Source organism: Rhineura floridana, chromosome 3, assembly GCF_030035675.1.
Source record: "Rhineura floridana isolate rRhiFlo1 chromosome 3, rRhiFlo1.hap2, whole genome shotgun sequence".
Lineage (NCBI taxonomy): Eukaryota > Metazoa > Chordata > Lepidosauria > Squamata > Rhineuridae > Rhineura > Rhineura floridana.
Genome location: NC_084482.1, coordinates 20,047,171 through 20,063,961, shown reverse-complemented (window position 1 = coordinate 20,063,961; position 16,791 = coordinate 20,047,171). Strand labels below are relative to the sequence as shown.

Here is a 16,791-nt window from a genome sequence, read left to right as displayed (position 1 = left end):
ATGGGTGTGCCCCACCAATCAGATGGTTTAGGAAAAACATACAGAACGGCAGAGTGGGGAGGAGTGGCAGCATAATTAGAACCAGATGAGTTTGCTGCTTTGAGCATGATTCAGAGTTTATAACCCTCAACACTTCTCAGGCCAAAAACTGAAACTTGTGGTGAGAAAGGAGGACATCTGTTATCCTATGTGGAGGAGAGAGAGAGAGAGAGAGAGAGAGAGAGAGAGAGAGAGAGAGAGACGACCGAAATGCACAGAAAGAAGTAGTGCGGCTGAATTTAAAAAAAAAAAAGTTTCTCAAAGACAAGACACTAAAGCAACATATGAAATTTTAAAAGGTTGTAAAAGTTAGTTCTGCGCACTGATGCTCTGTATGGGGCAGAGCTCATAGATTTCAATTCCCCAGGTTTTGCCCCTGAAAAACACATCATGCAAGTTAGGAATGGTTCATACAACATTAAACAACTAATCCAAATTATTTCAACTGGAATAAATCAGAATGAGAATGATGGGAGACCCAGGTGACAGAAAGAAAGCAGTGAGAAGTGCACTGGGGTAAAAAAACTCATAGAGTCATAGAATAGTAGAGTTGGAAGGGGCCTAAAAGGCCATCAAGTCCAACCCCCTGCTCAATGCAGGAATCCAAATCAAAGCATTCCCAACAGATGGCTGTCCAGCTGCCTCCTGAATGCCTCCAGTGTTGGAGAGCCCACTACCTCTCTAGGTAATCGGTTCCATTGTCATATGGCTCTAACAGTTAGGAAGTTTTTCCTGATGTTCAGTCGAAATCTGACTTCCTGCAACTTGAGGCCATTATTCCGTGTCCTGCACTCTGGGATGATCAAGCAGAGATCCTGGCCCTCCTCTGTGTGACAACCTTTCATGTACTTGAAGAGTGCTATCATATCTCCCCTCAGTCTTCTCTTCTCCAGGCTAAACATGCCCAGTTCTTTCAGTCTCTCCTCATAGGGCTTTGTTTCCAGTCCCCTGATCATCTTTGTTGCCCTCCTCTGAACCTGTTCCAGTTTATTTATTTATTTATTTGTTTGTTTGTTTCATTTATAAACTGCCCATAGCGAATAGCTCTCTGGGCGGTGTACAAAAAAGTTAAAATACAAAATATCACAATAAAATCAGCCTACAAACAATGAACACAAGCAGCAACAAAAGAAAGTAGAAAATTTAAAATTATAACATTAAACGCTTAAAATGCATGGGAGCATAGCCAGGTCTTAACCTGGCGCCGGAAAGATAGAAGCGTAGGTGCCAGGCGTACTTCTTCGGGGAGGCTGTTCCACAGTTCGGGGGCCACTACAGAAAAGGCCCTAGATCTAGTAACTGTCCTCCGGGCTTCCCGATGGGTTGGTACCCGGACGAGGGCCTTAGATGCTGAGCGAAGTGACCGGGTAGGTTCATAGCGGGAGAGGCGTTCCACAAGATATTGCGGTCCCACGCCGTGTAAGGCTTTATAGGTCAAAACCAGCACCTTGAATCTGGCTCGGAAACAGATAGGTATACAGTGCAAACGGGCCAGAACAGGTGTTATATGCGCTGACCGGCTGGTCCTCGTCAGCAGTCTGGCTGCTGCGTTTTGCACTAGCTGGAGCTTCCGAACTGTCTTCAAGGGCAGCCCTACATAGAGCGCATTACAGTAATCCAGCCTAGAAGTTACCAGAGCATGAACAACTGAAGCGAGGTCATCCCTGTCCAGATAGGGGCGTAGAACGCGTTCCTTGCCACCGAGGCCACTTGCGCCTCAAGAGACAAGGAAGGATCGAAAAGAACCCCCAGACTACGAACCTGTTCCTTCAAGGGGAGTGTAACCCCATCTAGAACAGGGTAAACATCCACCATCTGGGCAGGGAAGGCATTCACCAACAGTGTCTCAGTCTTGTCTGGATTGAGTCTCAGTTTATTAGCTCTCATCCAGTCCATTATCGCGGTCAGGCAATGGTTCAGCACATCCACAGACTCACCTGCAGAAGATGAAAAGGAGAAATAGAGCTACGTGTCATCAGCGTACTGGTGGCAACGCACTCCAAAACTCCTGATGACGGCACCCAGAGGCTGCATGTAGATGTTGAAAAGCATGGGGGACAAAACCGACCCCTGAGGGACTCCACAATGGAGAGTCCAAGGTGTCGAGTAATGTTCCCCAAGTACTACCTTCTGGCGACGATCCGCCAAGTAGGAGCGGAACCACTGCCAAGCAGTGCCTCCAACTCCCAACTCCGCGAGTCTCCCCAGAAGGATACCATGGTCGATGGTATCAAACGCCGCTGAGAGATCAAGGAGAATCAACAGAGTCACACTCCCTCTGTCCCTCTCCCGACAGAGGTCATCATACAGGGCAACCAAGGCTGTTTCAGTGCCAAAACCAGGCCTAAAACCAGATTGAAACGGATCCAGATAATCGGTCTCATCCAAGAGCACCTGGAGCTGACCGGCAACCACCCGCTCCAGAACCTTGCCCAAAAAGGGGACATTCGCCACCGGTCTATAATTGTTCAAGTTATCTGGGTCTAAGGAAGGTTTCTTTAAAAGAGGTCTCACTACTGCCTCCTTGAGGCTACTAGGGACTACTCCCTCACTCAAGGAGGCATTTATCACTTCCTTGGCCCAGCCGGTGGTACCAGTCCTGCTAGCCTTCACTAGCCAAGATGGACAAGGATCTAGAGCAGACGTGGTCACCCGCACCATTCCAAGCACCTTGTCCACTTCCTCAAGCTGCACCAACTGAAACTCATCCAATAATGAAAGACAAGACCGTGTTCTGGACACTTCAATGGATTCATCTGTCATAACATCAGAGTCTAGGTCCCTACGGATGCATGCAATTTTATTTTGGAAGTGCCCTGCAATGTCGTTACAACGAGCTTCAGATGTTTCAATGGTATCTTGAGGACCAGAATGTAAGAGTCCTCGTACAACCCTAAAAAGCTCTGCTGGGCGGCAGAGAGATTTCCTGATAGAGGCAGCGAAGTGGGACTTCTTCGCCGCCCTTACCGCTTTTATATACGACTTAGTGGAGGCACTTACCAAAGCATAATTGCATCCGTCTGGAGTTTGTCTCCATCTGCACTCCAGCCTCCTTCTCTCTTGCTTCATCACTCTCAGCTCCGGGGTATACCACGGAGCTGTATGAGCTCTGCATCGAAGAGGGCGCGCGGGAGCGATCGTGTCGATAGCCCGGGCCATCTCTGTATTCCACAGTTCGACCAAGGCCTCGACAGGAGCGCCAGTACTATCAGCTGGAAAAACTCCCAGAGCCCTCTGAAAACAAATAGGATCCATAAGCCTCCGGGAACGGACCAACTTAATAGGTCCCCCACCCTTGCAGAGGGAAAGAGTCGTCGTGAGTCTAAAACTCAGCAGGCGGTGATCTGTCCATGACAATGGAGTAGATGAAAGACACCCCACCTCCAGATCACCATCTCCATGACCAGTGGCGAAGATCAAATCAAGAGTGTGACCCGACACATGCGTTGGGCCCGTAACAAATTGAGACAGCCCCATGGTTGTCATGGAGGCCATGAAGTCCTGAGCCACCCCAGATAAGACAGCCTCGGCATGAATGTTGATATCCCCCAACACCACAAGTTTGGGGGACCTCAACAACACCTCCGAGACTATCTCTGTCAGCTCAGCTAGGGAAGCTGTTGGGCAGCAAGGTGGGCGGTACACCAACAGGATTCCCAGTCTGTCTCCTTGGCCCAGCACAAGGTGGAGGCACTCTAGACCAGTCGCCATCTGTTTGTTCTCATCCTTCTTGAAGTGCGGAGTCCAGAACTGGACGCAGCACTCAAGATGAGGCCTAACCAGTGCTGAATAGAGGGGAACTAATACGTCACATGATTTGGAAACTACACTTCTGTTAATGCAGCCTAATATAGTATTTGCATTTTTTGCAGTCACATCACACTGTTGGCTCATATTCAGCTTGTGATCAACGACAATTCCAAGATCCTTCTCACATGTCGTACTGCTGAGCCAAGTATCCCCCATCTTATAACTGTGCATTTGGTTTCTTTTTCCTAAGTGCAGAACTTTGCATTTATCCCTGTTGAATTTCATTCTGTTGTTTTCAGCCCGATGCTCCATCCTATCAAGGTCCTTTTGAATTTTGTTTCTGTCTTCCACGGTATTAGCTGTAGGATCTCTGTAGGATGCCCTGTTTTGAGAGGTACCTTCTTAATCTGCTGCAGCAAACTGTAGTTTGTGAAGGGTGTGGAGAATTGTTATGAGACCCCTATTCCTCTCACAGAGCTACAAATCCCAGAATTCCCTGGGAAGAGGCATTGATTGTTAAACCACTCTGGCAACTGTAGCTCTGGGTGGGGGATAGGGGTCTCCTAACAACTCTCAACACCTCTAAAGAAACTAAAGTTCCCAGAATTATTTGGGGAAGCCATGGCTGTTTATAAAGTGGAATACTGCTTTAAATGTCTAGTGCAGATAGGATCTGAAGTTCACAAACACCTTCCATCCTCTTGCATTCCAAGAACACTAAGACGACTACAGGGCTGCACAGGCTAGCCCTGCCCCCAATGCACCAGTGTGAGACAGCACCCAGTGAAGTCCCTGAGGGCACCAAGAGTTACTTCATATCATTTCACATCCCTACATGTCTTAGGGTGAATCACAAATATGTTTTCCGTACACATACTAAGCTCCACTGTTTTCATATATACATAAGCCTTCTGCTTAAGGCTTGCTTGTCTCTTGCAGTGAAAAATCCATTACTCAAGATAGTTCCAACAAGATAAGAATTACCACGCTGAGTCAGACCAGCAGTTCACAAGCTCAGCAGCTTTCCCCCGCTCCCCAGATAGACAGCGGCCACTCCAATCTCACAGGGCAATGCTCAAGCACTCTTTATGTTAATCCCCAGCGACGGTCAGTCAGACACACACCCTCTCTCAGAGCTATCCTCCATACAGTCAGTTAATCCACTTAGGAACATTTTTGGTACCGGGCCATCACAACATCCTGAAACAATGCATTCCACAGATTTACAAGGCCCTGCGTGAAGACTATTTTCTGTTGCAATCCAGAGACTAAGATTTGGTGCAAACATGTCATCCTGCAGCACATGCCAGCCCCTTCAGAACAACACATAAAACGTTTAAAGGAGAAGCACACACGTATCTGAACTGGAAAGCCTAAGATGGCCGCTTATGGGGCCAAAAGCAGAATTTGGTCAAGATACACAAAAATCATTCAACTCTTTAGGAAGAGACAAGAAAGAAAAGCAATCAAGACGTCAGGATCACATCTTTGGGAACATTCTAGGGCAGGAAGTTGTTTTAAAAACACTACAGAACTTCATTAATTCCCAAGCATGGGTCCCAAGTACACAACGGTAAGAGGGGGACATGGGCTTCACCCCCGCTCCAAGGCACTTAGAGTGGGCCAATCAGCACCATGCTCAAACTTGAGAGATTGTGTCAGGATGCTAGAATAAAACAAAAAGCATCTGTTGCCATCATCTGAATGACCAGACACAACAAGAGCAGCTGCAGCAAAAATAGCAGCGGAGCCACAGGGAAGAATATGGCTGTTTATTTATAGCTGTAAATGGTCACCACGGCTTGTCTGCGGGTGCACCAAGAAGGGGGAAGCTGCAGGCTGGGAGGATACGTGCATGTATTTTTAATACACACAAAGCTACTCCCTTTTGTTCTCACAATAAATGCCACCTTCCCTTTTTGATACTCAAGCTACCAACTCACTTCTAAGAATGCAAAGGAAAAGAAGGAGAAATGAGCCATCACACCTAACATTTGTACAGTAACTTTGAGGGGTGCCTGAGGCTGAGAGAACAGTGGCTTGCTGAAGACCAATGGCAAGGTGATTGCAGCGGTGACATTTGAACCAGCATCTCAGCTCAACACTAGCTCTCAAGCCCCCTTTCACCACCATACTGATTGCATTACAGAAGTACGCCAACAAAGAAGTAATCTATGCTAACATTGTTTCAATTACTTATGGCTACCTCTGCTGTTTTGATTTTAACTGTATGTCTATCCCACCCTTTATCCAGGCAGTTCAGGGTGGTATACAGTTACCACCACCACCACCACCCCAATTTTATCCTCACAACAACCAAGTAGTGCAGGCTATAACATTATTAACTGGCTTGGGGATGTCATACAGGGTGCTTTGCGGCTCAGCAGGGAATTAAACTCAAGACCTCCATAGCCCAAGGACAGTGTTCCGTCTGCTATTCCACACTATTCCGGGCAACCCTTTTCAACTCTAAATCAAGCTGAGAATTCAAGCTCATGCCATCAGCATTCCTCAGCCTGGTGCACCAGAGGTTTGACATGACCCCATGGAAGTGAACAGGGCAACACAATGTAGAGTCCAATGTGGGCTGTGCATTAAACAACTGAGACCCATGAGCTGTCATCTGCTCTCAGCTTAAGTTTCACACAGGGAAAATGAGCACAGCCGTGACCTATGTGCCAAGATCAATGAGAAAAGCACTGTGTACGCTAAAAAAATGGAAAAGGACTGCCTTCAAGTTGATCCCGACTTATGGCTACCCTGTGAATAGGGTGTTCATGGTAAGCGGCATTCAGAGGGGGTTTACCATTGCCTCCCTGTGAGGCTAGTCCTCCCCAGCTGGCTAGGGCCTGCTGAGCTGCACAAGCCAGCCCCTTCCTTGTCTGCAACTGCCAGTTGGGGGGCAACTGGGCTCCTTGGGACTATGCCCAGTGGGACTATGCAGCTTGCCCACGGCTGCACAGGGGGCAGGGCACGTAACCCCAGAGCCACTCACTGTGGGGGTGATCTTTAGCTGGCCCTTGACACCCAGGAGACACGAGCGGGGATTTGAACTCACAGACTCTGGACTCCCAGCCAGGCTCTCCTCCCCACTGTGCTATACACTAAAACATGCTATAAAAGCCATCATAACAAGAAAATTGCCCATCACTATAACAGGAAGAAGGTGTGCTAGGGTCGGCAGATGGAGATTGCACAAATCACACAGACCACCAGGGGGTGGGTTTCGATTCTTGTCGATAGGGGCCAAGACAAGTTTCACCCTCACCACACACACAAAAATTGTTCTTATGTTCAACATTTTACCATTCATTTGTATGGGAACAGCGTATGGGCTTGCTTCTGTTGGAGAAAGTAAAGTTTGGTAGGAATTTGGTAGGAATTAGGAAGCTGCTCTGTATAAAAGGAGTACTAAGCTCAATGGGCCATTGAAAAATGGCTGCAGCTCTCCAAAGGTTTAGGTAGGAGTCTCTTCCAGGCCTACCTACCTGGAGAGGCTGAAGAATGATCCTGAGACTTCTTGCAGGCAAAACATGTGCTGCACCACTGTGGCCCATCCCTACTCTCTGTCAATGGTGACATCCACCATTGAATAAATAAATAAAACCCGTCCTGCTCTTACCTGAATAGCCCTATCCTAATTTGTTTCTTGGTCATATTAGAGGATGGAAGGAGAACCTGAGGCCCTCCAGATGCCGTTGGACTACAACTCCCATCAGCCCCTGTCAGCATGGCCAATGGTCTGGGATGATGGGAATTGTAATTTCGCAAGATCTATAGGGCTACAGGCTCCTCACCCCAACACAAGAGGGATCAATTGATGGGAACTGGAGACTGGACAGACAGGCACTGTAGGAGGAGAGTGTGTGTTCCAGCTATTGTTGCTTCCATATGACACCCAGCACAACTGCAGATCAACTGGCACAGTTAACACTCTTATCTATCCACACAGCAAGTATCCTGGCCTGCGTATTTGAAAGATCCTTCTCTCCATTGTCAACATGCCCAGGCCAGCTGCACCTTCTATGCTATCCTGCACATTTCTCATGGCTTATCCTTCTTTCACCCTTCTCACCCCACCCAACTGTAAAGGCTTTTAACAAGCCAACCTAAATACCCCTCCCATTAGACAGCACATGTCTCAAACCTTTCTCCCCAGACTGTCCCTTGCATAACCAAAGGACAGCCTTCACAAGGCTCTTCAGTATTAAGGCTAGAAAGGAACTGGAGGACATTAACTCCCAGCCCAGGGCAGGATCTTTCACACATGTACACACATTAATGCAGGGATAGCTAAGGTGGCGCCCTCCAGATGTTGTTGAACTATAGCTCCCATCAGCCCCAACCAGTATGGCCAATGATCAGGGATGATGGGGTGTGCAGTCCAGCAACATCTGGAGGGTACCACAATGGATTAACCCACAGTGTGTCACATGCAGATCACGAGCAACCTACATTATACAAAAGTATCTGCGAAGAAAAGAGAGCACAAGCAAATCACATCACATACCGCTCGTCTTCTGCCACTCTCCATGTCACAACCTGCAGAGAAGAGGCAATCTCCATCCTCCTCCCACACAGAACCAAGATAATTTGACTTCACTTTCACAGAAAGTGGCAATCAGTTATTGAGGACAAAGCCAAGAAATCCATGTAGCAAGACTCTCTGCAAAGGAGATTTATTGGGGTGCAGATCAACCCCCACCGAACCTCTTGCACCTTGTTGCATTTGTGTCCTATGCCCCAGAACACAGATAGCCAACTTCTGTATTTGGGATGGGGTGTGGAAAAGAGACACTATTCCTCCAGATAGCATCCCAGAGCTAGAAGTATGTCTTGTCTTCAAAACCAACCCTTGCAGGTCATCAGACTCCACAATAAAGTTGACAGCCATCTAGGAGGCGCCATCTGGCCTTCCCAGTTATTTATTTATTACATTTACATCCTGCCTTTCTATCATCATAGAACCCAAGCCAGCATACATGTGGCTCCCATGGGGGCAGTCTCCCATTAGGCACTGACCAGACCCAGATCTGCTTAGCCTCAGCTAGGTGGTGGCCTCATGTGCCTTCGGACCATACCCTGGGCCATGGAGCACACACATTCAAGGACAGCATTACAAAAGAGTGTAGACAGTTATATATCACATACATCGTCATCACAAAACTGATGAAACATCAGTGTGTTGAAATCTGATTACTCACATGCAAAGAATCTTAGGGTAAAGTCAAATTTGCCTCCAATTTTAAAATGCTTTTTTTAAAGAAAACAGCAACAAAGGAGTCTTTTCAATCAGTTATAATAATAATAAATAATATGTTAACCTGTTAGGAAAGTATTTTGCTAAGCCCACCATACTACTGTGCTGCTCTGTACTGCGGAGAGGCACAGGCTTGAATTGTGACACCACTCGTGTTCAAAATTCAGCAGAGTGTTGCTGCTTCTCCTGCTGCCTATGCTGGCTGGAGCTGAGGGTCTTGCGACTGCAGTCTTGACCGTCATTTCCAGCCTGCCCCTCCTCCACTTTCTGTTAACTTGGCCCTAGAGTTTTGATCTCTTGTTGTTCTAACATTCCCCCCTTTTCCCTACTCCACCCTGCAGCAATGGCAGGAAATGGCACCACATCAACCGCAGACCTGGGGAAGTGAGATGCTGTCTACAAGGAAAAGGAAAGCCAGCAATTGTGCACAAAACAATGGCATGAAAGGAGAGTGCACCCCTTGCCTGTCCTCCCACCCCCATCCCAACAACTTCAGGGGGGATGAGGATTAGAGAGCTGGGAAGGAAGCAGGGTGCCCAAGTCCCAGTGACCTAACCTAAAAGGGATGGAGAATCGCTCCTCCTTCTCCCTCCCCTGGCTTCTGTCATCTATGAGAAAGTCAATATTCAAACTCAGCCCATCCAGGTACAACGTGGCTGGATAAGGGTCTGCAGAGCGCCTTAAATATAGCATTCTGCATGCAGCCCAAGATGATTCAGGCAGAGCTGAAAAGTACATCTGGCCAGACAAGCACCCAGCTTAAAGTCTAACTGCAAGGAGGACTCTGTTACCCAGCTGCAGTGCGATCTGTAGACCAGCAATTCCCAAACCGTGTGCCATGAGAAGGGAATTCATTAAAGCCTCCACTAGCCCAAAGTATCTACCCACAGAAGAAGTTGCCCACTGCATCTCTATACAAGTCTGTGCTCTGCCAAGCTTTGCCATCTTCCCATCAGCTTCTGCTTAAGTCTGGTAATTCTACTATATCATGTATAATTGGGCAATTCGAATATTCCCAATGCAGAAACATAGCATACACCCCAGAGGCAGAGCTGCCTGTTGTGTCTCCAAGCGAATTACTGCTCTGAGCTCACCTCCTTCCAATCAGGAGGCATGCCCAATTCAGCAACTCATGGAAAAACATAAGGAGTTGGTTATTTTAAGGGTGAGATATTTTACCCAATACGCTTTTCAAGCAGCCTGCCTTGGACATGTTAACAGCTATTAACAAATGTAATAATGTCTCCAATGATCCAGCATCAGTTTCCATTTCCACCAAATATATCATATCCCTAACTCAAATAAATGGCATCCCTTTCCCATGCTCCAGCACAGTATAGCAACATGCTATGGTCCCAGGCTATTGTCTGAAGGCACGTGAGGCCAGCTCCCTGCTAAGCAGGGTCGGGCCTGGTCAGTGCCTGGATGGGAGACCATCTGGGAACCATATATAAGCCACCTTGGGTTTCTATCATGGAAAGAAAGGCAGGGTACACATGTAAATAATAATAACAACAACAACATGTTAATGCAGTCAGTGTAGTTAATTCATCAAAATTTGAACAGCAAGGGGCTCTGTGGATGAAAAACTCAACTGGAAGAACCTTAACACTGGGCCTCAAATTTGCTACTCAGGAATGGAAAAACCAGATCATAAAAAGTCCCAAGGGGGTAGAACTGACTGTACCACTTCAGAAATATTCTCTCTCTCTTTGTGCTTTCCCCCTCACACACACACTTTAGAATGTAACTGTAAACACACACACACACACAAACAAATACCACAACATCATAGGTGGTAGAAATATAGCAAATAGCCTAGCTTTCTAGCTATGACTTCTTTTCTACATAGAAGCAGCATTTGAAAATAATATCCAGCACTTGCAAGATACCATCCATGCATTCATTGTCAGGGCTCTGCCCACCTCATTCTACTGCATGTATGGATGACCAACTAAAATTGGCAGCCTAATTATAAAGACAAGAAGAGTATGTAACATTTTATATATGAAAAGTTATATAAAGTAGTGATTTAATTTGCAAGAGACGTACCTATACACAGACACCTGCTTCAGTAACATGGGGGTAATGGGAGGGTGCCGAGGCAAGAGAAGAAAACTACTACATGTTTGGGAGCCAGGATGCCTGGGCTTTTATCTCAGAAGTGAGGCCATGGGATGTCAGACAAGCCCACCTATGGCCCCAACTCTACTGTACATTTAAAGTGCTCATATCACTTTGAACAGCCATGGCTTCCTCCAAAGAATCTTGGGAACTATAGTTTGTTAAGGGTGCTGAGAGTTGTTAGGAGACCCCCTATTCCCCTCACTGGGGTACAATTCCCAGAGTTCCCTGGGAAGAGGGATTAACTGTTAAGCCACACTGGGAATTGTAGCTCTGTGAGGGGAATAGAGGTCTCCTAACTCTCAGTACCCTTAACAAACTACAGTTCCCAGGATCCTTTGGGAGAAGCCATGACTGTTAAAGTGTGATATTGCTTTAAATGGAAGTTGCATATGGGACCTATGCCCCTGGACCCTGCTACTGTTTCTGTGAGAAGGAAGTTGCCCAAGGCTATCCTAGTGCCAATTGCCCTTGTTATCAGAACAGAAATGGCTACAGCAAGATTACAGGCAGGTTGCTAATCAGCCAAGAGAACTGCTCTGCAGAGTCTGTGTGACCTGCTAAGCCCACCTCCCACTACACAATACTGGCTCTTCAACCCCCACTGATGGAAGTTACTTCACCCTCTGACAGATGTCAGAGACAAAAGGAGGCCATGGCTTAAGGCATCAGATTCAGCAGCTGAGGATGCCGCAGCTTTATCTGGCTCAATGAAAAGCCTAAGAAAAGCCAAGTAGATCTTGGAAAAAGAGAGAAAAAAACCCACTCTCCTAGAGTTCGGGAAACAGTCTAGAGGTCTTGATATCTACTGCTGCTCCCAGCAAGACTCTGCTCCCTAAAAGGTTGATACAAGCAAAAGGGATAGACTCCGCTGAATATGACCCCCCAAATTTGTATAGTCTGTCTCACATTATATGAGCAGATCAGGCACCATGTTAGCAGCTTCTTGCTCCGATATTCCCACAGCAAATGCAAGAAAGGAGGAGTTTCAACTGGCACAGATTTTCTCGAGAAGCACCTGCTGAACTTTCCCTTGGCACATAGCTATGGTACACAACCCCTTCCTGAGATAGCTATCCTGTTAAGGATTCCTCACTGCCAACAGCGTTCACTAACTTGGTCCCCTTCATCATTTCTAATCTGTCCTCTTACAGGCATCCATTCTTTCCTTTTAAAAGTCTTCCACTCACACACACTAGAGACTAGACCAAGGCTGGGCACCTTGGGACCCTCCAGGTGATGTCGGAAATACAACTCCCATCATCTTTATCCATTAGTCACGTGGGCTGGCACTGATGGAAGTTGGAGTCCAACAATATCTGGAGGGGAAGGTGGGGGAAATAATTCAATACTATTTATTTTCACTGTGAAAAACAACAACGCAAAATAAACATAAAACCTGTACAATAAAATAATAATAAAACATAAGTCAGACTATCCAAAGTTCAGAAAAGCCAGAACTAAGGATCAGTGGGTGGGAATACCCACATGAACAGTTAGATTTTTACCAGTTGACGGCATCCCTGCCTTGTAGGTGCCCGTCATGTCTCTAAGGGGAAGTCATTCCACAACAGAGAAAAATCCTTCTTCTGAGTTGCCAGAAGATACATCTCTGCTAGATGTGGCATAACTGAAAGAGCCAACAATGACCTCAGTAAATGGGATAAGTCTATACATAAAGAGATGCTCTATCAGTCGGCATGACCCTAAGTTGTTCAGGGCTGTATAAGTCAACAACAAAAGCTGAACAGTTTGTAGATACCATTTGCAACAACTGCAGAGGACTTGCATTCCATTTACTAAACCAGGTTCCATCACTAAAGTATCTCAGCACCCCATAACCCTCATCATATTTGGTCTTACAACCCACAAGATTCACAGCAAAGCAAAGATCCAACTAAATTCCTAACGAGCTAGTGCCAACTTCCAGAAAGATAGCCATACAGGTCTGTAGCAGCAAAAACAATCTGTAGAGATTCTTATGGCATTTTAAAGACTAACCAATTGTGCCATAAGCTTTCATAAAATATGCTCTAGTCCAGCCTTTCCCAACCAGTGTGCCTCCAGATGTTGTTGGACCACAACTGCCATCTTCCTGACCATTGGCAATGCTGGCTGAGGCTGATGGGAGTTGTGGTCCAACAACATCTGGAGGCACACTGGTTGAGAAAGGCTGCTCTAGTCTATCAGATACATGATGTGTTATCTTCAGTTGATCAACTGTGTATATATCCACCAACTGAGGATAACACATGAATGCATCTGATGAAGTGGGCACTAGTCCACAGAAGTATGTGTCACAATAAATCTGTCAGTCTTTAAATGCCCATCAACACATTCTGGCTGGGGCTGATGAAAGTTGTAGCCCAAAACATCTGCAGGGCACCAGGTTGGGAACGCCTGTATTATATTATTTTACTGTTTGATATATCCTGCCTGAACAGATGGTAAAGGACCAGTACGGATCCAATTACCTCTGGGCCCGGGAGAATTGGGAAAAGCCATATTTAGCTGGCCTTTTTTGTCCCAAGAGAATCTATGCCTATCCAAAGAAAAAACTGCAGTTTCATGCCCCAAGGTTGGTCTGTGGCATGATTAGGATTGCCACTTGTGATTTTTTTTGGGGGGGGGCGGCTCTTTTAAACAGCCATACAATATGCAGAAGTTCAACAAATAAAGCAGTTCCTCTCTTCATGGTAAAAAGATTTCTACACCGGTTGAAAAATGACAGCAGTAGGGAAGAGAAATTAATTCAGTCAACATCTCCACAGAGGAAGGAGAGGGGGCTACCCCTTCTTATGTTAAGCCCATTTTACAGATAGACAACACCAAAGTATGCAGCAGGAAAGAATTTTGATAAGGCGATAAAAAAGGAAGCAGGGATACCATAGTCCAGGTGTTGTCAAGAGTGGCGGTAATGCTTCTGCATATGACAGAGCAGCAACAAACATTACAACAACGGCTGCTCTTTCCCAGTATACCTCCAATGAATCTGGGGCCAGGCTCTCTCCGGCCAGAAGGGATTGCGTTTCTTCGCTCCTAACACGCTGGAAAAAGGGGAGGAGGGGAGGGAAAGCTGTCGTTTCACGCATGCGCACCTCGGAAGATTTAGGATTGGAAGGAAGGGGGCCGGGCAGATAACCGATCGGTAATGCGTGAAAACAGCAGGGTCCGGGGTGGATAGCAAAAGTGTGGTCGGTTCAGTTCGATGCTTGTTGTCTCAGAAGTCCCTCTCAGGGGCTTCGTCCCACATCAGCGTGCGTACGTACTGCAGCCTTATCCTGTGCACGTTTCTGCCGAAGTAAGCGCCGCTGAACCCGGCGGGACCGACTCTAAGTACGCGCGCATAGCGTTGCAGCAGCCTTGAATCGTTTTCACGCTAGGGCGCGGACGCCCAAAGTAGCAGCGAGCTTTAGCTTTGCGCTTCTCAAAATAAGCCTCTAGTGTTGTGGAGATGAGATGGGAGTGGAGGGTTGGTTGGTTTTTAAGCGCAGGGAAGACAACCCCAACCAAGTACCAAGATACGCTTTGGCCCCGAAAGAGCAGGAACAACCTCCCAGATGGACCCTGAGGGTGCTGTAAGATAGGAGACATTCCTGATGTAAAGCCCTTTTGGTTGCATGAATCCCCAATGCACAGTTGCCATGAAATCACTGTTATGTAGTAACAGCAGGCTCTCTTGAAATCTAGGCTCTCTTCTTTCAGATAAGCAACCCAAACCTGCTTTAGGCCGAAAGACTACGCGCGCTTGAAACGGAACTGATTTCTGAGTACTGTAGATCATCTACTGTGCACAGGATTGCACTGTAAACCACCCTTCAACGTAACTAAAGCAGCCTCAGTGAAACCCCCCCTCAACCCAGTATCCTCCCGAGCGGGGTGTAATTCTGGATCGATTTTTTCCTTCGAGATCCGATTCGTCAATCTTTCAACAGAAGCCATTCCAGCACACAAAGCGTTAAAGTCAGAACGCTGCCACTTAAGCAGAGATTTAAAGAGCCAGGTCCTCGTTCTCAGAAAGAGGGCTGAGGGCTATAAGGTGCAGTTAGAAGGGGCACTGCGCCGTTGCAAGTTATTCACTCCCATCCCCGTGCAGCCAACTACCATTAATATTACCACAAAGTCTATGTTCTGGCCTGTAACGTTTCTCTGTCGAAACCCACAATTGGCTTGCAAGAGTTAAAAAGTCTTCAAAGGGAAGCTCTGACAAGAAATATAATTGGGGACGGGGAGAGGGAGGACGGCTCCAGACTCACCCAAACGCCAATACCGGAGGATGCTATCATAACCTAACAGTGCCAAGATCGCACCAAAGGCACCTCACTACACGAGTCCCGTTTCCTCCCGGGACTGCAGGGAGGCTCTCCGTTCTCGTCTCCCAAGGCCACTCCAGAAGAAAGTGATGTCATGGCTTTAAAACGGTGGGAACTCCTCCCTTCATCCTGACCCGCGACAGCCAATGGACGCTTGAGCCAGGCTTGCTTGGCGCCAGATGTTTCTCATTTAGGAGCAGGGGTCGGGCCTCCAAGGCTGAGCTCAACTCGCTCCCTGCCTAGTTAGTCGAGCAGCCCCAGGGAAGCAGGCAGCAGCTGGGCTTGGAACGGTTGCAAAAGGGGGAAGGCTTGGGCAAGCTTTAGGAACAGGGAAGGAAGTGGCTTGTTTTGTTTTCTAGATGGATCCTTGCTTGAGCTGGTTCCTGATCTTTTCCCCCACCCGTCAGAAGTCGCTTAGTTGCCTGAAGATCGGAAAGCACAATCCTTGCTTCACTACCATAAATGGAGCATGCCAGGGAGGTGGCCCCAAATAAACCCCCATCTCCCTAATAACTTCGTGCCATGTTTAACTTTGCATTCCACAAGCTATTCACTCCTGAGTGCAGCCACTTTTAAGCCCACACTGCAGTTACCACTACTACTGTGATATGTAGTTAGAGCAGAGCCTTACTATTAGCCAAGGCTGAAAAAGTGCAGGCTGCTTTAAAAAAAAAAAGATCAGGGTCCTAAGTAAAAACGTTTCTGTATTTTGCTGTGTATCCTGTGTAATGGCCAGCTAGCTAACCTTCTGGGTGATAGAATCCTCACAACAGAATTCCCCCCTCAGAGTACATACAATAAATAAATCAATTTTTTTTCATGCCTTGTCAATTTTGCAGCACACGGCGGGGGGGGGGGAAGAGAGGGGAGAAGAAGAAAGGAGTGGGAAAGTGGTACTAGCTGTTGCTTTTCCCATAAGGAGTTTTTCCAGTGGCACGTAAGACAAGACACTCCCTGATGCTTTCCTGCATTCTCGGGTGCTTCTCAGGGGACGATGACAGAAACATACTTTCAGAAAAGTGTAATTCTGTAATCTGAGATTTTGCATATCAAGCATGTTAATATGCATTTGCTTATTTTGCATAAATTATTTTATTTTCAATATATAAAATGGGATAGTAGTAAATATAAATGGTTAATTTCAAGGCTTCCTTGTCTCATATTGTTGTTGTTTTGTTGTTATATGCCTTCAAGTTGATTACGACTTATGGCAACCCTATGAATTAGCGACCTCCAAGAGTATCTGCCATGAACCACCCTGTTCAGAACTTGTAAGTTCAGGTCTGTGGCTTCCTTTATGGAATC

The 16,791-nt window shown here is 46.8% G+C and overlaps 1 protein-coding gene across 6 annotated transcripts in view; it reads right to left on the bottom strand.

Annotated features, from left to right (window-relative positions):
• Positions 1-15,604, bottom strand: part of NCKAP5L (NCK associated protein 5 like) — a 47,912-nt gene extending 32,308 nt beyond the window's left edge. For 2 of the 6 annotated variants that reach the window (XM_061614837.1, XM_061614835.1), the window contains exon 1: positions 15,430-15,604. Coding sequence is in view for 3 of the 6 variants with exons in the window: in XM_061614835.1 (XP_061470819.1) it covers positions 15,430-15,459 (30 nt within the window). In the remaining 3 variants the exon portion in view is untranslated. The other 4 variants (XM_061614834.1, XM_061614839.1, XM_061614838.1 and 1 more) reach the window with 4 other exon arrangements.
• Positions 15,605-16,791: the final 1,187 nt, after the last annotated feature.